This window comes from Girardinichthys multiradiatus, chromosome 23 (genome assembly GCF_021462225.1).
Source record: "Girardinichthys multiradiatus isolate DD_20200921_A chromosome 23, DD_fGirMul_XY1, whole genome shotgun sequence".
In the NCBI taxonomy this organism is placed as follows: Eukaryota; Metazoa; Chordata; class Actinopteri; order Cyprinodontiformes; family Goodeidae; genus Girardinichthys; species Girardinichthys multiradiatus.
The window spans coordinates 36,559,585-36,580,568 of NC_061815.1; the positions used below are offsets into that span (position 1 = coordinate 36,559,585).

The 20,984-nt window shown below is 41.0% G+C and overlaps 1 protein-coding gene across 4 annotated transcripts in view; it reads left to right on the top strand.

Annotated features, from left to right (window-relative positions):
- The window catches only part of med12 (mediator complex subunit 12), a 65,384-nt gene that overhangs the window by 38,185 nt on the left and 6,215 nt on the right, over positions 1-20,984 (top strand). For 2 of the 4 annotated variants that reach the window (XM_047353268.1, XM_047353266.1), the window contains exons 16-41: positions 459-603; positions 1,265-1,383; positions 2,152-2,295; positions 2,374-2,537; positions 5,331-5,462; positions 5,586-5,810; positions 5,885-6,029; positions 6,136-6,256; positions 7,681-7,791; positions 7,875-7,988; positions 9,038-9,174; positions 9,300-9,479; positions 9,755-9,826; positions 9,927-10,090; positions 13,608-13,769; positions 13,866-14,067; positions 14,176-14,285; positions 14,368-14,503; positions 15,217-15,366; positions 15,459-15,824; positions 15,915-16,077; positions 16,181-16,356; positions 17,296-17,373; positions 17,462-17,688; positions 18,891-19,092; positions 20,587-20,766. In XM_047353268.1, the coding sequence (XP_047209224.1) occupies positions 459-603; positions 1,265-1,383; positions 2,152-2,295; positions 2,374-2,537; positions 5,331-5,462; positions 5,586-5,810; positions 5,885-6,029; positions 6,136-6,256; positions 7,681-7,791; positions 7,875-7,988; positions 9,038-9,174; positions 9,300-9,479; positions 9,755-9,826; positions 9,927-10,090; positions 13,608-13,769; positions 13,866-14,067; positions 14,176-14,285; positions 14,368-14,503; positions 15,217-15,366; positions 15,459-15,824; positions 15,915-16,077; positions 16,181-16,356; positions 17,296-17,373; positions 17,462-17,688; positions 18,891-19,092; positions 20,587-20,766 (4,125 nt within the window). The remainder of the gene's footprint in view (positions 1-458; positions 604-1,264; positions 1,384-2,151; positions 2,296-2,373; positions 2,538-5,330; positions 5,463-5,585; positions 5,811-5,884; positions 6,030-6,135; positions 6,257-7,680; positions 7,792-7,874; positions 7,989-9,037; positions 9,175-9,299; positions 9,480-9,754; positions 9,827-9,926; positions 10,091-13,607; positions 13,770-13,865; positions 14,068-14,175; positions 14,286-14,367; positions 14,504-15,216; positions 15,367-15,458; positions 15,825-15,914; positions 16,078-16,180; positions 16,357-17,295; positions 17,374-17,461; positions 17,689-18,890; positions 19,093-20,586; positions 20,767-20,984) is intronic. The other 2 variants (XM_047353267.1, XM_047353269.1) reach the window with 2 other exon arrangements.

Genomic DNA, 20,984 nt, shown 5'->3' on the forward strand with positions numbered 1-20,984 from the left:
AAACCAATACAGATCTCAATCATTTCAGATACTAAGTTATTTTATGATACCACATTAAAGTTAAGAGGACCAGTTATATGTATATGCTTTTATTTTGATCCAACCGGAGTTTCTGCTGGAAGATTTTAATGTGCTTTATCTATACGGTGTTAACTAGGCTAAAAGGGCTTCTTTAATGTTCTGACGAGGCATCTCCTAAAGAGTGCATAGCTGCGCTCATTAATTTCTATAGAGATTTCCCTTAAAATATGCAGCTGCAGTTTTTCGGTTTAATAGCTTTCATCTATTTGTTGTTTCTTTTCAGTTCTTTTCGACAGTAACTTTCAGTCAAAAAATTCTCATATTTATAAAATAATATAAATCTAAAACATTTGTAAAGTTTCTTCTTGTAACATTCCAGCTCTGTTCGTGCTGCTGCAGAGTTACTGAATCTTTTTTGTTTTTGTTTACGTCTGTAGGAGGAAAGTGCCAGTCATGAATGCAACCAGCGTTTAGTCGTCCTCTACGGTGTTGGCAAACTGAGAGATGAGGCGCGACACACCATCAAGAAAATTACCAAAGACATCTTGAAGGTGCTCAACCGCAAAAGCACAGCAGAAACAGGTAACGGCGAACCTCAGGTCTATTATCTTTTGTCGGATGTGCCAGGTTTCCAATTCACTTGTCTTTTTACAGCTTGTACTTCTATTAGGAGTATGTTTTAGCAGTATTTTATTTACTTTTCAAGGATAAAAAAAAAAAAACAGAGTCGGTGAAATTGCAATGAAGCTTCATCTCAACTCTCCTTTAATTAGCTGGATATTTCTACCTGTGTTTGCAGACTAATATGTTTTGTTTTCTTTTAATTTAACAGAAATTGCCAATACTGAGGAAAGCATAAGTTACATTTGAATGTTCTCAAACTATGCAAACATGCAGGCTAATATTGTTCCAGGCTGTTTTTCTGACCTGTTCTTCATTAGCCCTAGCCATCTCTGCTATTTTCAATGTTGGCCCACATCATTTTAAATAGAAGTGACCTTGTTTCTTAGATGAAAAGTGTGACTTTCTGTTTTTAGGTGTCTTTTATTCCAGCATTTATTTTTCTTCTGTGAAGCAAAGGAGGTTGTCAAAAAAAAAAAAAAAACGTGATGTCAGACCGACTTTGAGTGGATTTTACAATCTGCCTGTTTGTCAGACTGAAAGAAACACAGTCGGCGATTTTTTTTAAATTTACTTTTTTACCCTTTCTTTGATCATCTGGCCTCTTCTACTGTGCATACAGGTGGGGAGGAAGGACAGAAGAGGAAGAGGAGTAAGCCTGAAGCCTTTCCAACTGCAGAAGACATCTTTTCCAAATTCCAACACCTCTCCCACTTTGACCAGCATCAGGTCACCTCCCAGGTAGGAGAAACCACAGCCTAATTTGTTTTCTGTCGCATCATGCTGTAAGACGTTCATATGGGAACAGTCATGCAAGCATTTAATAGAAATGTTAGGAAAAACTTCAAATCAATGAGCTGAGATGAAATTATGCACAAATGGACTTTATAACTCATTTTATGACTTCTGAATGCATTTTATTTGTAAACAAAATAAATAAAAAAAGCCATTTTCATTTATGTCACAATTAAGCACTAATTTCTGTTTGTTTCGTAAAATCCCAATGAAACATTTTGGACTTTATGGTTGTAACCTGACAAAACATGAGAGGAAAAAGCCAAGGGGTGTGAATACTTTACTCATGGGGGTTACAATTTCCAGCCTGTTAAAAGAGAGCACAGTGGGATTAATACGAGTCCAGAAATTTTAAAAAGGTTCAGGTGTCTTTTAAAAATGTTGTATTGGGTTTCTTTATGTAAAGCTGGCAGTGGTCCCAGAATCACATCTACACAGAGCCAATGCAGGGGTCTCTTGGGGCCCAAAGCTTTTTTGGGTTTTAAATTCAGTTTAGAACCCTCCTGACTGCAGTTCTGCTGTAAAGCTTCACAGCATTTGCCAGGCAGACAGGTTCTTCTGGTGTTTGTGCTTTTACTGCCCCTGGACATTCATTCTTAACAAATCAGTCTAAAGGATTTTTTATTGGTAACTTATCAAGATGAAAGAGTTTTATCACATTATAAATACATTGTTGTCTTTGTGTATTATATTTTCTGTCTGGTTTGCGTGCAGGTGTCCAGAAACGTTCTGGAGCAGATCACCAGCTTTGCCTTGGGGATGTCCTATCACCTGCCCCTTGTCCAGCACATCCAGTTCATCTTTGACCTCATGGAGTACTCTCTCAACATCAGTGGCCTCATAGACTTTGCTATTCAGGTGGAAAACATTTTAAACTGACTCTGTTTAAAGAAAGGTCCTGTTTTTTTAAACTCGTGCAAATCATCCTTTGTGCAGCTTCTCAACGAGCTGAGCCTGGTGGAAGCCGAGCTGCTGCTGAAGTCCTCCAGCCTGGTGGGCAGCTACACCACCAGTCTGTGCCTGTGTATCGTAGCTGTCCTGAGAAGATACCATTCCTGTCTCATCCTCAACCCTGAGCAGACTGCACAGGTTTTTGATGGGTGCGTGACTCACAAGTCTCAAACTTTTCATTTTTTTTTAAGACTTGCTTTGATTTTGGTTGGTGCTTTTAATGTTGTTTGCATTCAATTCATAGAAATAATGTGTCTCTAAATGGATGTTAGTGAGGGCTAGGGCTGCTATTGAACTTTTAAAAGCAAAGCAGTAAAAAGGATGTGTAGACATGCGGCGGTGAGCTAATAAATAATTACCTCTGTGCACAAACACATTCTGACAGCTTCAATATATTTTTTTTTTATTTCATGACAGATGTTGGCAAGCACAGATAATTTATTAGTCCCGCATTGCTGGAATAGAGGCGCCTCAAATTTACCACAGAACCTTAATTAGAGCCTCAACTACAAACATGTCAATGCTGCTGTTGCAGGCCAAGAAAGAGCGGCCTCCTGAAAATAGGCAGCAAATTATTTTTATTAATCAAGTGTTTTCGTTAGTTAACTTCAGAGGGGTGGATGATGGATTTTATTACTTTTTTGATTTTGAGTAAATTTAGGGAACCAGAACAGGAACCTACCTTTAGGGATATTCAGTTAAGAACTCCAGTTCTATGATATATTAAATGATAGTTATGTCTGAACACTATCTGCTACTGCCATCTCAGAAGAGGGGACATTTTTAGTAAGTAAACTTCATTTTTAACCTAACAGGTGAAGTTAATTGGTAACTCTAAATTGCCCTTAGGTGAATGAATGAGTGTGTGCGTGGTTGTTTGTGTGTTGCCCTGCGATGGACTGGCGACCTGTCCAGGGTGAACCCCGCCTCTCGCCCATAGACTGCTGGAGATAGGCACCAGCTTCCCCGCGACCCACTATGGAAGAAGCGGTAGAAAATGACTGACTGACTGACTGAACTTCATTTTTATAGCACCTTTCACAGATAAATTCACAACGTGCTTTACAGAGTGCAAATAAAATAGATACACATATAAGCTGAATATAAAACAGAGATGGTAAGAGCATCTAATAAAATAATAAATAAAACATTTAACTAAAAGCTTGTCTAAATAAAAGTGTCTTCAGTTGATTTTTAAAGGAGTCTACAGAGTTGGCCACATGCAGGGAGTATTAATACTGTACCTGAACCCAAAAACATAAAGAGCTGAAAAACGATTATTTTAGTAAAGACAATTTTGTTTTCTTAGATGCTCGATTTGTTTTGGTGCTTGAAACAGGGTTACGTTTGCAACAGTAGTGGACTTTATTGCCTAAATATTAAATAAATGTCAGTCAGTCATTTTCTACCGCTTATTCCATAGTGGGTCGCGGGGGAGCTGGTGCCTATCTCCAGCAGTCTATGGGCGAGAGGCAGGGTACACCCTGGACAAGTCGCCAGTCCATCGCAGGGCAACACACAAACAACCATGCACACACTCATGAATAAATGTCTAGAATGAAAATTATTAGGGGTGCACCGTTTGATTAGTCGGTCCCGATTTCCCTCATTTTGGGAGATCGGTGATCGGCCGACACTTACATGTGAAACCAATCTTATCCACCGATTTTTATCTACTTGTCTAACTTGTGCAAGCTTTGTTTCATTTTTAAAATGTGAAAAATGAACAACTAAAGGAACTGCAATGCTCTAAACGTTTCATTTATATTTGAGAGCACTGTCTCATGCGCAGTTAAAACACTTTTATGTTGTTTCATGGATATTGTTCAATGTTTTTCAGTCAAATAGGATTGGAACATTGAACTGTATTGTGACCTTGTATCACTTGACAGTGTCAGGTGGTCAAGCAGGTCATGCTTTTTAAAGCTCGATAATCTGTGATCGGACAGAAAACTGAAATTGGTGCACCCAACATAATGTATAATATCATAGTAATATTGCTTGTTGAGGATAAGTGTTGTCTTTTATTCTGCCTTTAGCAAATTGTAGAGTGCTGCTCTCCCAATTTCCAACCGTGAACTCTATAGTTGTAAATCGTATCAGAGTGATATTTTTTATTTTATTTTCCAGCATAATGTGTACTATAAAGTCACACAACCACTCACCCAACATGTATAGTTGCTCTCAAAATTATTCACATTCTGTCAGATTTATATTTAAAATATTTTATTTCATCCAAGAAGTTTGTTTTTTGATAGGAAAGGAAACGGGCATCTCTCAGAAGATAATAAAACAATGTAAAGGGAGTATACATTATGGGCAAAAATGTTTTCTGTACATTTTAATTAAAATTTTTATCTCAAAATAAAACTAGAAAATAAGTGGAGAAATGTTAATTGGCTTCAGACCATTTTGAGAAGTTGGAGCATAAAAGGTTTTCAGCTGATCTAAGCTGGTCCAGATGTTAATCCTTTGTTTGGTTCGTATTACATGTTCATCCGCTAGGGGCACTGTGGGGGGTTGTGGGAAGGGTGTGAAGGTGGAGCTACTGGAGGTAGCCGTGTCGGAGTTGTTCTGGAGGAATGCTCATGGCGGAATAAAGTTACGAAAGGATAAACAAGTTGTTTTCTTTGACTAACACAGATTCCTAAAAAGGCTATGAAATGTCCTTTTACCAAACTGTAGAATGGGACACTAACTTGTAAACTGTTCTAATTACCTCCAGATTTAAATATGGGGAAGTACTGAATTTGTCATTTTTAAAACTTATTGGAACCCAGCATCATAATTGTAACGATCGGCAGTACCTTGGCATGTAGTTGCATTTCTGAGAAGGTACACATATCTAGCTCTATCCTCTATGTAGGTAAAAGTGATGTTTTTTTTTTGGGACGGCTGGGTCCTGAAGCTGCTTTGAACCATTTATGTAAACCTTTGACCAGGCTGCGGATCGTGGTGAAGTCTGGCGTGAACCCAGCAGACTGCTCCTCTGCAGAACGCTGCATCTTGGCCTACTTGTACGACCTCTACACCTCCTGCAGTCACCTCAAGAACAAATTTGGAGAGATCTTCAGGTAAGTCAGTTTTCCATTGCCTCAGAAAGTTTGTATTTATCTCTGCAGTAGAGCCTCTTTTCAGCTGCTGCTATTTTCTTATCGAGTCGGGTAATTTCTGAACATCTATCTATGCTTTCACAGCGAGTTCTGCTCCAAGGTGAAAAACTCCATCTACTGCAACATTGACCCGTCAGATTCCAACATGCTGTGGGATCCTGTGTTCATGATGGATACCATCAGCAATCCCTCAGCCAACAACAACCACTCCATGGTGGGCAAAATCCTCAACGATAGCCCAGCTAACCGCTACAGCTTCGTATGTAATGTGCTCATGGAGGTTTGTGTGGACCACGGAGACCCGGAGAGGTGTGTAGTGATTATATTCCACACATCTGTCTTTGTTGGGAGAGGTTTTTTCACTGGTGCTTATGTGATTTCAGGGTGAACGATATTGGGATCCTGTGTGCAGAGCTGACAGCATATTGTCGCTCTCTGAGCGCAGAGTGGCTCGGCATTCTTAAAGCTCTTTGCTGCTCCTCTAACAACGGCAACTGTGGCTTCAACGATTTGCTTTGTAATGTTGACGTAAGTCCTACTTACCCCTCGCACACTTCTTTGCTTTTACGTTCTTATAGTTTTCAGTATGTTGCCTGATCCATCATTGTGTCTGTGTTGTACGTTTGTCCTTCAGGTTAGCGATTTGTCCTTCCATGATTCCCTGGCAACCTTTGTGGCTATTCTCATTGCGCGACAGTGTTTACTCTTAGAGGACTTGGTCCGTTGTGTGGCCATCCCCTCCCTCCTCAATGCAGGTAAGCTTTGCGAAAACACATGCTCATTATGAGAGTTTTACACCATGCTGATGCTCCTTGTGGCATGACCTCTGGACCAAAGGACAATTTTTCTACATCAAACTATGGAGAGACATTAAAAACTGGTTGTCCCTTAAAATTGAAGACATCCCATAGATAACTATCACCCACATATTATACTATGTTGATGACCCTGATTGTCAAATATCTGACATGGTAAATATTGTTTTCTTGCTTGTTAAGTATCATATACACTGCTGGAAATGGAAAGGTTCTACTCCTTGTTTTGATTTTTTTTTTCTTAACCAATTTAAACTGTATTACACCTCACTGAAACATTTGAAATCCGTTTATGCAAAAAAAGTAACTGCCAAGATCTCTGCTTTTCTTTTGTTTTAAAGCTTGCTCTATTTCTATTCATTTGCCTTACTGTTTAGGTGTTTGTTTTTAGTCTTAGCCCCATGTTTTTTTTTTTTTGTTGTTTCTCTTTTTATACCTATGTTGCAATGTTCTTTGTACCTCAACGAGTTTTTGTATACTGCTTGTTTAATAATAATTAAAAAAAGAATATATATATATATATATATATATATATATTAGTTAGCAGAATATAGGGTTGTGTAGCTAACTTTTTTGTTGGCTGTGCCCACCAATGGTTAACAGGGTGATTTATCTGATTTATTTATTTTTTTATTAAGCTCATAATGCACAAAATTACTTGCAGCTGGTCCATGCATTCATAGACTAAAAATTGTGAAAGCTCTTAGTTTTGATGTATTTAAGGAATGGAAAAAAGTCTGAATTTTCAGTATTTGACTTTCAAATCATTGATCAGAGCTATTAAAGGTAAAATTGTCTGATTATTTTCCGGTCTGCCTATATAAAGTATAATTTATTCTCACATTATTTCTCCACTAACACCTTATCAGGGATTTGGCTTTATCTGGGTTACCGAAGCACTTTTTCCAAGATTGAAAATTCTGTAAATGAGTGATACATACATTTATTCTGTGTTTGTAGGGATCTCCAGCTGTTTTAAAATGTTACTTCTATTAGAGGAGAAATATATTGTGTTTAATCTGGGTTCCTATAGTGTTGTTGTTGGCTCTGCCTCCCTGCACTTTATTTTTTTTTTGTTTCCTCCAACTATGTAGAGAGGGAGCCTCATTCAGCCATGCTGTTTTGTTTGCCTGGCGTTTTTTATATTGCTACTACACCTTGTAAATGCCAAGTGCTTTCACGTTTTGTAAATATTTGTTTCTCGCTGCTTTTACACCAAGCTCCAGTTAAATGTTTCATGGAGGAGAAGGATGTCTAGCAGAAGGTTTAAAGTTAGGTGGATTGACTCTAATTTAGTGCATTATGCAGCTGATCTATAAATACTGTAAAGAAACTCAGTTCTGATGAATGCATCTCAACCACAGCCTGCAGTGAGCAAGACTCTGAGCCAGGAGCACGACTCACCTGCAGGATCCTATTGCATCTGTTTAAGACGCCACAACGTAACCCTGTCCCCCAAGATGGGGTCAAGTCAGGTACTGGACTCAGACACAGGTTGTTATTGTTTTACAACTGTTACTGTTTGTATCTGAATTGGTGTGATTCTTTAACTTTGCAGACAAATCCTCAGTTGGTATCCGGTCATCCTGTGATCGTCATCTTCTTGCTGCTTCGCAGAACAGCATCGTTGTTGGGGCAGTTTTTGCTGTCCTTAAAGCTGTATTTATGCTGGGTAAGAATCTCTGTATTATACTTATGTCTTGATTTATATGTACTAGTATTTTTATATACTTTGTAAACGTTATCTTAGGGAATATGATTTTCAACACTGGGATGCTTTTTCAGGTTTGGATTACAATAGAAAAAATCTTGCAATCCTTGGTTTATTTCCTGTCCCATTGTCTAACTTAAGTTGCATCTATCCCTTTGTCCTTCCGTCTGTCTTTCCTTCTATATCTTTGTCCATCAATCCAGCCGTCCATTCGCCTGCCCATTTATTCATTCCTTTGTCCGTTCCTTTTAAATGTTCAAACATCCATTTATCTGTTCACTTCTTTATCCATCTGTCTTCTCATCAGAATCAGAATCAGAAAAGCTTTATTGCCAAGTACGTTTTTGGACATACAAGGAATTTGTTTTGGCGTAGTCGGTGCAATACAGTACAAATTAAACAGTATAAACATATCTACAATATAATATAAATATATGTGCACAGTTTTAAGTGAGTGAGAGTAAATATAGAGCAGTATAAGATGCAAGAGCAATACAACAGTGCAGGTGATCATTGTGCAAGTAAAGCAGTGCAAGTAAAGCAGGAGTCCAAGCTGAGCGTTAATGTAACTCATAGAGTTACAGGTTACAAGTGTCATCCATTTATTCCTTCATCCATCCAGTCGACTTTCTAATCCATCCATCCATCATTCTGCCATCAGTCATCTGTCTTTCCATCATGCATCTATCCACTGTAGAAATACATGTCATAAGCTCACAGTGAACTTTGTATTTTTATCAATATATTTATATAATATGTGTGTTTATATATTCATAGAAAATGGCTGTAAAGAAGTGGAAACTCTGGAAGTTTGAATCTGGATAATTATTAAATTGTGACATGAAAAATGTGTGAAAAACCTTTCAAATGTGACCATGTTTTGGAAAAGCTTTTATTTATTTATTTTTTTTCATTTAGGGAATATTTCTATTTTGTCCCATCTTATGTTTGAGTACTGGTTCTGCTGAGCTTTTGCTGTTAAGATTTACTTGTTTCCATTGTTGTTCCAGGTGACGCAGAGCTGAGAGGTTCGGGTCTGTCACATCCTGCTGGCCTTGATGACATATCTGATGGACGCAATGTCTCCATAGAAACGGCCAGCCTGGATGTGTACGCAAAGTATGTCCTCAAGACCATCTGCCAACAGGTGAGACTGAAACAATTACCCCCTTAAAAACCCAAGCCTGAGTCGTTGACTGCTCTTGTATTTCCCAAATTGCTGTTTCATGTTTTCCTTTTTCTCCGGTTGTTTGTCTCACTGTCTTCTTGCAGGAATGGGTCGGAGAACGCTGCCTGAAGTCTCTCTCTGAGGACAGCAGTGCCCTCCAGGACCCGGTGCTGGTAAACATTCAAGCCCAGCGGCTGCTGCAGCTCATCTGCTATCCTCACCGCCAGCTGGACAGCGACGACGGTGACAACCCTCAGAGGCAGCGCATCAAACGCATCCTTCAGGTTACAGAAATAAATTTTAAATTCACATTTATTCCAGGTCAAAGCTATGTGTGTTTTCTATATATTTTTTGTGATTACATATTGTTTTTAGAAGAATAAAATTAGTTTTGACCACGTTAATCTTATAACCTGCTGCTCTGTTGCATCTGTAGAGGTTTGCTGCCCTCTCCTGGTTGACTGTGTTGTTTCATGCTGCTAACGCCCATAGCTGGCTTTTAACGTTGTCTTAATTTAAACTAAGAAGGAATTTAACAAAAACTCTATTTCTTTTACAGAATATGGACCAATGGACAATGAGACAGTCATCTCTGGAGTTGCAGCTGATGATTAAACAGAGCACAAATAATGTAAACCCAACTCTATAGATTAGATTTGTATTAAAAAAAAAAGGTCTGCTGTTTTTTTTATAAAATAGGATACAACAATATTTCCTTCTCTATGATTTAGGAGCTTTACTCTCTCCTGGAGAACATAGCAAAGGCAACAATTGAGGTTTTCCAGAAATCAGCAGAGATGAACTCCAGTAACCCCTCAGGAAATGGAGCTGCAGTCCAAGGCGGCTCTGCATCCAATAGCAACAACACCACAAGCAAGATAAAGCCTATTTTAAGGTGTGTGTCTGTTAAGGGCTAATTCATTTTTGTTTTTTGTTTTTGTCTGCTTTTATTAATATTTCTAACAGATTTGTTAAAGGTATTCAAAGATACTACTTTGCGTCACAATTGATAAAAACAGACCCATTCTCATTTGCCCAAATTGCTGCCTTACCTGACCAAAACAATCAGCTGCTATTGGAAGTTTTAAACTCTGCTAACATGGCGAGTACAGGCAGAAAAAAACATATGCGACTGTCTTTAGTCGACATGGCAAGTACAAAAGCCCCGTTTAGAGGTTACAAATGGTTAGGCAATGATGGCTAACGATATAAGGCAGACTGACCGGAAACGCTGAAGGATGTCACTTGCTAGCTGCGCTGACGAAACAAGCTAACGCTACCAAACTGATGTTCGAACTTGAAAAAGGCCAATGAAGCTCCTGTATCTGCAACAGTGAAGTGGTCAAACTCCCGGACAACAAAAGCTAATGCTATCTGTTAAAATATTAGCTTCATGGACACGAGCCCAATGACTGTGCTGTCAGTTTGAGATGCGCTTCTCGGGTGCGCAGTTTAGAACCACGCAACGCTCCGGTTCAGTCGGCTACTAAACAGATGGTTATAATAAAATAAAATTAGGTTATTGCACGACTAATCAACACTCTTCCATTAAGGATATTAACAATTTTACTGTTATCTTGTCTACTGTTTTGGCAAACAGGGAAGTGACACTTTTAAATAAGTTATTATAAATGAGGGCAGAAGTGTCCCCTACTTATTGGTTCTGCCCTAATTAAGAAATTAAAACATTGTCATATTGTTATTAAATATATTCTTTGCTCTTAACTAGAAGGAACGATGTGCCTTAAAAAAAATAAAGCTGCATATTGAAAATGCTTTTTTTTAGTATCAATATCAAGTTTGAAAGTTTTATATTGTGAGAACTTAGTTGGGCTGCACAATATTAGAAAATCTTGCGATCAGTTGTGATATGTCTGTTTTCTTCTTTTCTCTCTTTCTCATCTGCGCTTACTAAACTCTGACCTTTGCTATAGACCATTCTGACCAATATCATTTGTGTCCGATGTGAGCATCCGTTGCCCTGAGACTCCAACTGCCTTGATATTACATCAGCATGAAAAAAAGGTTCAAACACTTGGGATATATTAGGCAAAAACCTTTGCAGTCCAAACAATGCTTTGCAATGTTAGTATTACAGACTGATTCTTTGCGATGACGATATACACTGCTCAAAAAAATAAAGGGAACACTCAAATAACACATCCTAGATCTGAATGAATGAAATATTCTCATTGAATACTTTCTGTACAAAGCTGAATGTGGCGACAACAAAATCACACAAAAATCATCGATGGAAATCAAATTTATTAACCAATGGAGGCCTGGATTTGGAGTCACACACAAAATTAAAGTGGAAAAACACACTACAGGCTGATCCAACTTTGATGTAATGTCCTTAAAACAAGTCAAAATGAGGCTCAGTATTGTGTGTGGCCTCCATGTGTCTGTATGACCTCCCTACAACGCCTGGGCATGCTCCTGATGAGACGGCGGATGGTCTCCTGAGGGATCTCCTCCCAGACCTGGACTAAACTCCGCCAACTCCTGGACAGTCTGTGGTGCAACGTGACGTTGGTGGATGGAGCGAGACATGATGTCCCAGTTGTGCTCAATCGGATTCAGGTCTGGGGAACGGGCGGGCCAGTCCATAGCTTCAATGTCTTCATCTTGCAGGAACTGCTGACACACTCCAGCCACATGAGGTCTAGCAATGTCCTGCATTAGGAGGAACCCAGGGCCAACCGCACCAGCATATGGTCTCACAAGGGATCTGAGGATCTCATCTCGGTACCTAATGGCAGTCAGGTTACCTCTGGCGAGTACATGGAGGGCCATGTGGCGCTCCCAAGAAATGCCACCCCACACCATTACTGACACACTGCCAAACCGGTCATGCTGAAGGATGTTGCAGGCAGCAGATCGCTCTCCACGTCTCCAGACTCTGTCACGTCTGTCACATGTGCTCAGTGTGAACCTGCTTTCATCTGTGAAGAGCACAGGGCGCCAGTGGTGAATTTGTCAATCCTGGTGTTCTCTGGCAAATGCCAAGCGTCCTGCATGGTGTTGGGCTGTGAGCACAACCCCCATTTGTTTATGTCCGGCCCTCATACCATCCTCATGGAGTCGGTTTCTAACAGTTTGTGCAGACACATGCACATCTGTGGTCTGCTGGAGGTCATTTTGCAGGGCTCTGGTAGTGCTCCTCCTGTTCTTCTTTACACAAAGGTGGAGGTAGTGGTCCTGCTACTGGGTTGTTGCCCTCCTATGGCCTCCTCCACGTCTCCTGGTGTACTGGTCTGTCTCCTGGTAGCACCTCCAGGCTCTGGACACTACGCTGACAGACACAGCAAACCTTCTTGCCACAGCTCACATTGATCTACCTTCCTGGATGAGCTGCACTACCTGAGCCACTTGTGTGGGTTGTAGAGTCCATCTCATGCTACCACGAGTGTGAAAGCACCACCAACATTCAAAAGTGACCAAAACATCAACCAGAAAGCATCGGTACTGAGAAGTGGTCTGTGGTCCCCACCTGCAGAACCACTCCTTTATTGAGTGTCTTGCTAATCGGCAAAGATTTTCTCCTGTTGTCTATTCCATTTGTACAACATCATGTGAAATTGCGTGTTGCTTCCTAAGTGGACAGTTTGATTTACTTGGAGTTATATTGTGTTGTTTAAGTGTTCCCTTTATTTTTTTGAACATTGTATTTGTGATATATTGTGCACCATAAGTGAATGGGTGTTCTGGCGTGACGGTGATCAGAAGCATGTGGCCAGGAGTGGCTCAAGCACATTAAAGTCCTGGAGGGGTGCAGCCAGTCACTGAATATTAGGCCTTTAGGATTTGGACAGTACCTTTTTTAAAAGAGCAGTGGATCAAAATCCCTCTTGAGATGGGAGAAATCCTGGCGACTAACTACAAGAAACATCTGACATCTTTTGACCAACAGCCGTTTCAGTATCATGATGTTTGAGGATTATATATTTTCACTCAATCAAACACAAACTAATTAATTAGCTTTATTATATATTTTCTTGTTAATATATTTTGCCCTGTTTTAAGTAAACCATTTAAAAATACGAAGGACTATTCATTTCTTTGTAAGGGGGTAAACTACAAATTCAGCAAGGGGATCAAATAATTATTTCCCCCACTGTACCTTGGAACAATTTTACTATTTACACTTAACGCATACTTTAAATGCAGATTTAGAACATAGTTTCCTTAAAATCATATGGATCCTGAAACTTTGATTAAAAAGAAGAACCCCAAAACATTATACAGTGTACTGTGTGGCGAAGTAGTGGACAGGGTGACCAAGTAACTTATTTTTAAATCATATGTATCTTTTAATCTCTTAGATTTAGCCTACTAAAGCCGTGCAGAAACTCTAAAACGGATGATGTGTCGATTTACGTTGAAGCTGACACATTTATTATTTCCACCAGCTCATCAGAAAGATCAGGCGTTTGGCTGGTCGCCCCATTGATAGCCAAGCTGCCCACATCAGTTCAGGGTCATGTGCTGAAGGCAGCCGGGGAGGAGCTGGAGAAAGGCCAGCACCTCGGCTCCTCCTCACGCAAAGAGCGAGACCGGCAGAAACAGAAAAGGTTGGCCACAGATCTAATTTCTCTGAGCTCACTACCTTTAGATTTATTTATTATTTTTAATGTGTTAGTTGAAACTACATGTTTCTCCACCTGCAGCATGTCTCTGCTGAGCCAGCAGCCTTTCCTGTCTTTGGTCCTCACCTGCTTGAAGGGGCAGGACGAGCAAAGGGAAGGCCTTCTCACCTCCCTGTACAGCCAGGTTCAGCAGATCGTCACCAACTGGAGAGAAGACCAGTACCAGGATGACTGCAAGGCCAAGCAAATGATGCACGAGGCTCTTAAACTACGGCTAAATCTCGTAAGCATCTTAAAACAGTCCTTTTTATCGTTCAGAACAATCCCCAGTTTAAACATCCCCGTAAACAGGGTAAACCAAAACACAAAGTTTTTGTTCTGTCTTAATAAGGTTGGGGGCATGTTTGACACGGTGCAGCGGAGCACCCAGCAGACCACCGAGTGGGCAGTTCTGCTGCTCGACATCATCAGCAGCGGCACCGTGGACATGCAGTCCAATAAGTGAGTTTATACTATTTGCTGAGGTGCACATTCTAGCAACTTAACATGCTGCCTGGCTCTTACCTTCGCTTCTCTGTTATAGTGAGCTCTTCACGACTGTGCTGGACATGTTGAGCGTGCTGATAAACGGTACGCTGGCTGCTGACATGTCCAGTATCTCTCAAGGCAGCATGGAGGAAAATAAGAGGGCGTACATGAACCTGGTTAAGAAGCTCAGGGTAAGATGGCCACCTTTATATCTCCTGCAGTCATGATGTTAAGTCTTGTTCATGATACAGGTTTTAAACTTTGTGATTTTAGCCCTATATTTAGATACAATTACCATAGGCCTGGTTCAGATTAAGTTAGAATAGGAAAGTACTTTAGAAGATTAAACTTGAATGTCAACTAAGCAGGTAAATTTAGCAAGATGAATTTCTGCAAAACAAATTCAACCTGAAAAAAGTCGAAAGCGCTGTTCAGTCCATCATCTGTCTATCAAGCCAAGCAAGGGGAGAATTAATCAGAAAAGCCACCAGGAGACCCATGATAATTGTGGTGGTTTGGCTGGTCAGAGCTGATGGAGCTAAATACAGGACAGCCCTGTAAGAAAAGTCATCAGAGGAAGCAAAAGACTTGAAGTTGGAGCAGAGCTTGTCCTCCTTCTGGCAGAACACCCTTAAACATACAACCAGAGCCATTCAGTCTGTGACTTTGTGTTGATGTATGACATAATAACCCAGTAAAAAACACTGAACGTGATTGTGACATGACAAAATGTAAATACTTTTTCATGGCACCCTAAAGCTAAACGAACAGTTGGATCATCTAAATGAAGACTGCTAAAACAAACGACTGAAATAATTAGTAGAAATTGGTTAGGAAACGTTCCCTTGGCCCATCGAGCTTGCTGTTTAATTTGTGTATTTCTTTTTGTGTTTTATTCCCACAGAAAGAGCTTGGAGACCGGCAGTCAGAAAGTTTGGAAAAGGTTCGCCAGCTTCTGCCGTTGCCAAAGCAAACCCGCGACGTCATCACCTGTGAGCCTCAGGGCTCGCTAATAGACACGAAGGGCAACAAGATCGCAGGGTTTGAGAAAGAGGTATCAACAGGGTTACAACAGTGATTACGTCTGTCTGTCTGTCTGTTAGCTGAAGCTCCATATTTATTAAAACCATTTTCTGCTTGGATCAGGGTCTTCAAGTCTCAACCAAACAGAAGATCTCTCCATGGGACGTCTTCGAGGGTCTGAAACACTCCGCCCCACTTTCCTGGGGCTGGTTTGGAACTGTGCGCGTGGACCGCAAAATAGCCAAGTTTGAAGAGCAGCAGCGTTTTCTGCTCTACCACACCCACCTAAAGCCCAAACCACGCAGCTACTACCTGGAGCCGCTCCCCTTGCCCCCTGAGGAGGAGGAGCCTCTGACACCCATCTCGCAGGAGCCGGAGAAGAAGATGATGGAGGTGGTGAAAACCGATAAGAACGTGGCAGCTGTTCCCCCGGAGTCCACCAAGAAAAAATCCAACAAGAAAAAGAAAAATTCCTCCACCAAGGGAGATGTCAGTAATCTCTAAAGCCTAATTGTACTTTTACGCATTTGTGATGCTATGATTTCTAAGTTAAATAAGTATTTCTTTTTTTGTTGGTAGGAATTTTTGAACCGCACGCAGGGCAGCATGACCTACGTGCCCACAGATTCAATGCAGATTCATTCGTATGGTCGGATCCCCCACAGTCAACCACCTATTGGCATTTTCCCCCAGAACCAGCCCCTGCTTCCAGGTCAGCCCACAGAATACTTTCATCCTAATCGTACATCCTGTTTTGGCACTCTGCAGCAATCCTTCCCCCTCTGAAACCACAACATAGCGAAGCCCGTCTGAGATCTATGTCTGTTTTCTTTGCTGCTCTACAGGAGGTCCAGGTTTAGAGCCCTCATACAGGCCACAGCGCAACCTACAGATGAACAAAATGATGACCACTCGACCCAACTATACACCCAACATGATGGACAAGCCCTACCAACAGCCTTATAAGCCTCAACCCAGCATGCCTCAGGGTAACCTGCGACAGCAGCTAGTGGTCAGACTGGTAAGTTAGTCCACTGCCTGATCCTGCAACTCATCTTAGTCACGTATGGCTAAGAAATAAAACATTGAAGCGATCTTAAAAACAGAAGCAAAAGAGAATGTTGAACTATTTGTTGCATTGTTAGTAGGCATAGACTGGTATGACATTCTTACTGTATTATAACCTGGAGTGCAATTGACATGACGCTCCCTGTAAGATCGGTTCCGCCCTTAGTTGTAATGGCCGAGACTGTGAAGCTCACGCCATTACCGGAGGCATTTTTGCCTAATCAGGCAACATTAAGGAAAAGACGACAAGAAAATATTTTCTAAGTCGTACGTCAGGTCAGTGAAGTTATTTCAAGGCAACCACGGACCAATTGACGTTAAAGTTCAAGTCTTCTGCAGCCAGAGGAAGAATGATGAGGGGCATTAAGTTTGATTCATGCATACTGAAATTCAGTATATATTCAGTGTAAATTTGACATTATGTTACCTGTTAAATGCTTTGTGCAAAATCGTTGTGTTAACTGATCATGGCAAACGAAGGACTAAACTTGGGCAATCAGATGTTGCAGCAGATATCTCCTGACTAACACACAAACAAAGCACAACTAGCCTTAATCATTAACCTTTTATTTAATCCATTAAGCACACAATACAGGGAGCGTGGCGCAGCGTAGCAGTAGAGCGCGCAGCCATATAGCGGGGCTTCATTCCTCGACACAGATGTCCTGGGTTCCAGTCCTGACCCCAGAGAACCTGTGCTGCATGTCTTTCCCCCTCTTACTCCCTCTCTTCTCTCCTTCCCCTCGATTACTGTTGTTTTGGGAAATTTGAGCGGTTTTAAATTATTTTTATACTTTGATACCATAACCAGCTCACGCCTATTTCCGGGTTTTTCCAAATAGATAAATATTTTTGGACCTTTCATTTTATTAATTAATCTTATTTCTTTTAGCAAAGTCATACCCAGATGGGGCAGCAGATAAGGCAGATGACACCTAACCAGCAGTACCCTCCAATGCAACCATCACAGGTCGCTTTTCCTTTTAGTTTCTAATTATTGGAAATATCAGCACACACAGAGTCACAATTAGTTTTTTTGTTTTTTTTATTTTCCTCAGAACATATCTCAAGGCTATACCACATATGCGTCACACATGGGCTTGCAGCAGCATCCTTCTCAAGGTGGTGGTATAGCTCCCGCTTATGTAACCCCAAACTTCCCGGGCACTCATCCAGGAGCCAGCCCGGCTGTGGTGGATCCACTGAGACAAATGCAGCAGAGGCCCAGTGGTTACGTTCACCAGCAGGCTCCGGGATATCCACACAATATGCAGAACAACCCCAGGTTGGTATCATGCTGCTTTGTTAAGGATTGGCAACACCAAAACATCCACATAACACAAAGATTTTCTAGTTTGAGGCATTAAGCTACTTTTGATAATAATGCTTTTTAAAAAGACCTTAATAGACATCGATCCATTTCTCGAATAACTGCTAAAGCAGTCATTGACACACTACAATTATTGTAAAGCCCAAAAGATCATTGCTAAAGAAGCTGTCTGCTCAAAGAGTGCTGTATCCAAGCATATAAAAGGAAAGTTGAGTGGAAGGAAAATGTTTGGTTAAAAAGGTGTGCACAAGCAACAGGGACAACTGCTTTCAGAAGATTGTGAAGCAAAGCCAGTTCAAGAGTTTGGGGGAGGGTCATAAGCTGTGGGCTGTGACTGGAGTCTGTGCTTTAAGAGGCGCCACACGCGGACGTACCCGGGGCTTGGGCTGCAACTGTCGGATGTCAAAGATATCAGAGGCCTCTGACCTGGGCCAGAGACTGGACTGTTACTCAGTGATCCTAAGTCAAGTTTTACGTAAAAGTAAAATCTAAGGTTTTTAAGGTCCTACAGTCTGGTGTAAGAGTGGAGAGGCATCGAATCCAAGCTGGCTGTGGTCTATTGTGACATTTTCCCAGTCAGTGATGATTTCTACACCTGTGTAATTGCAAACAAACCGAAGGCCGTTATTACAGAAAACTGGGCTTTCTTAATACCTCAGCTGATTTCCTCCCTGCCATGATCCATTCATTCAAGCAAAATGAGCCCTGACCAAGTTCTGAGTGCATATACATGTGTAAACGTGGGTTTCAGTAGGCCCACCATTCTATATTAAAACTTATTTTTTATGGGTCTGATGTAATGTTCTTATTTTCTGAGACGCCAAATTCATTAGCTATAAGCCTTAATATTAACAGAAATAAACAGTTGTAATATATCAGTGTGTGTGTAATAAACCTATGAGATATGGGTTAACCTATTAACTTTTCTATCATTTTCTAATTTATTTAGATCTACCTGCATACTTTATGTAACAATGGCATCCATTATTTCTTTGTATTCTTTCCCTGGAACGTTTGGCACATCTAATATTGTTTCCTGTTACTATAGGGTCAGCCAAGCACCATATGTCAATATATGATGATGATGCTTTAGTATATGTCTAAAATTTAATCTCCTCTGTCCTCATTTTACATCGTCTTTCTTTTGTAATCATCAGGTTTCCTCATCAGCCTCTTCCACAGAGTTCTGTCATGCATGGTCTCAGTCACGTGGGTCCCCAGGGGATGTACCCAGGCCTCAGGCCCAATCAGATGCTGACAGAGCAACAACAGCAACAGCAGCAGCAGCAGCAGCAGCAACAACAAGCAGCACAGCAGCAACAGCAGCAGCATTCATTCCTCCGACAGCAAGCACTTAGAGTGAGTCACCAATCAGGCTTTATTACAATTTACTTTTATTTACCGTATTTTCCGCACTATAAGGCGCACCGGATTATAAGGCGCACCTTCAATGAATGGCCTATTTTAGAACTTTTTTCATATATAGGATTATAAGGCGCATAGAATAGAAGCTACTGCAGTCAAACGTTTGACTGGGGTTGCGTTATGCATCCACTAGATGGAGCTGTGCTAAAGTGAATGTCAACAAAACAGTCAGATAAGTCAGTCAGTCAAACTTTATTAATACACTACAAACCAGCGTTCTGATAACTCCATTCACTCTCATGGTAAGGTCTCCTCTACATAGAAATCTATTGAATAGAGCCAACCGCACGTTAGGAATGCATTGGAGTCTATGAAGTTGAAGTTGAAATCAAACGTTAGTTAAAACGTGAAAGGGAACTTTTCCCTGATTCAGTAAACACGTAAAAGAAACAGTTTGATGCACTAAATCAAACATTAGTACTGTTAACCTTTCCTGTTTCTGTCCCCTGACCGTAGTCTGATGACACAGGGGAGACGCTTTCTCCAGGGCCGAAGTTACTAGTTTCCTCGGGGTTAACTCCCTCACTCATACGTTGCTGAGTTGAGCATGAAGAAACAGCATCAAAACACTGAGTTGTTGACGAGATTCGGGGTTCTTTTTAATGACTTTGCAGCACGTAAAAACACAGGGCTTACAGACTCATACACCGCTGCTCCGGTCGCCGTCTCTACCCACCCCACACACACAATAATACCGACGTCACTCCTTCACTCTTGATTCTCAGCTACGGCAGCACACAGCGCCACCTCTGTCCGGAGGAGTAATGTCAACATCTTCCATACACACACACGAAACATACACCCCACACACTGAGCTTCTAATCACATATAGTTCAGGCAATTCCTGCAACAGTACATTCAAACGTTATACACACACAAGTGGTGTTGGACTAGGAGTAAGCACAGTACAGGTGTTTACCGCTATTACTTCGGCGACGCCCCTGACTACGGTAGCCGTAATGCTGCAAGCGGTGCGACTTTGTAGTTTACCAGTCGTACTGAAACATTTTGACAGAGCGCCGTGTACAACCAGTATGGATCAACCAATTAACCAATTGATCCATATATAAGGCGCTCCGGATTACAAGGCGCACTGTCATTTTTTGAAAAAATTAAAGGTTTTTAAGTGCGCCTTATAGTGCGGAAAATACGGTACATTTAATCTAAATGTAATCTTATGGAGTTAAAACAGTAGCTCCCAAAATGTGGTTGGAATAAATCTTCCAGTAAATGTTTATCAATCTGTAAAGTAAAGTTTTGTCTGAAGGACACCAGGATGAGAACCTCAATCTTCTTTAAAACTGTTATGTTCACAAATAGGAGAGAACATTGAGTTAGGCAGGTGTTTTCTTCTTGTTTTTTAATTAATCTTTCTACCAAAGTTTTCTTCTGACCTGTGCATCCGGCTTTCATCTGTTCTGCTTCTAGCAGCAAGCTCAAGTTCAGCAGCAGCAGCAGCAGCAGCAGCAGGTTCAGCCTCAGCAGGTTCCTCCTCAACAGCAGGTGCCTCAGCAGCAGCAACAGCAGCAGGTGTCAGCTGTTCCCGCTCCTGGCCAGACGCAAAACCAGGGCCTGGGCATGCAGCCGCTGCCCCCACAGCAGCCCATGGTAAGACCAGACCAGAGGATAAATCCGTTCAGCAGCCTGGGTTTCTTTGTAGTCTTTAAAAGTCTGGAAAAGTAGTGCTTCTAGTGTTCTCCAGGTCAGGAAAAGTATGGACATTTCTTTTCAAACTTCATTCTCTGTATCCTATTTCCTAAAGGACACAAATTTGAATCTTCAAAGATAAATTCCTTTAACAGCATGAGTTGTCTTTAACAATGATA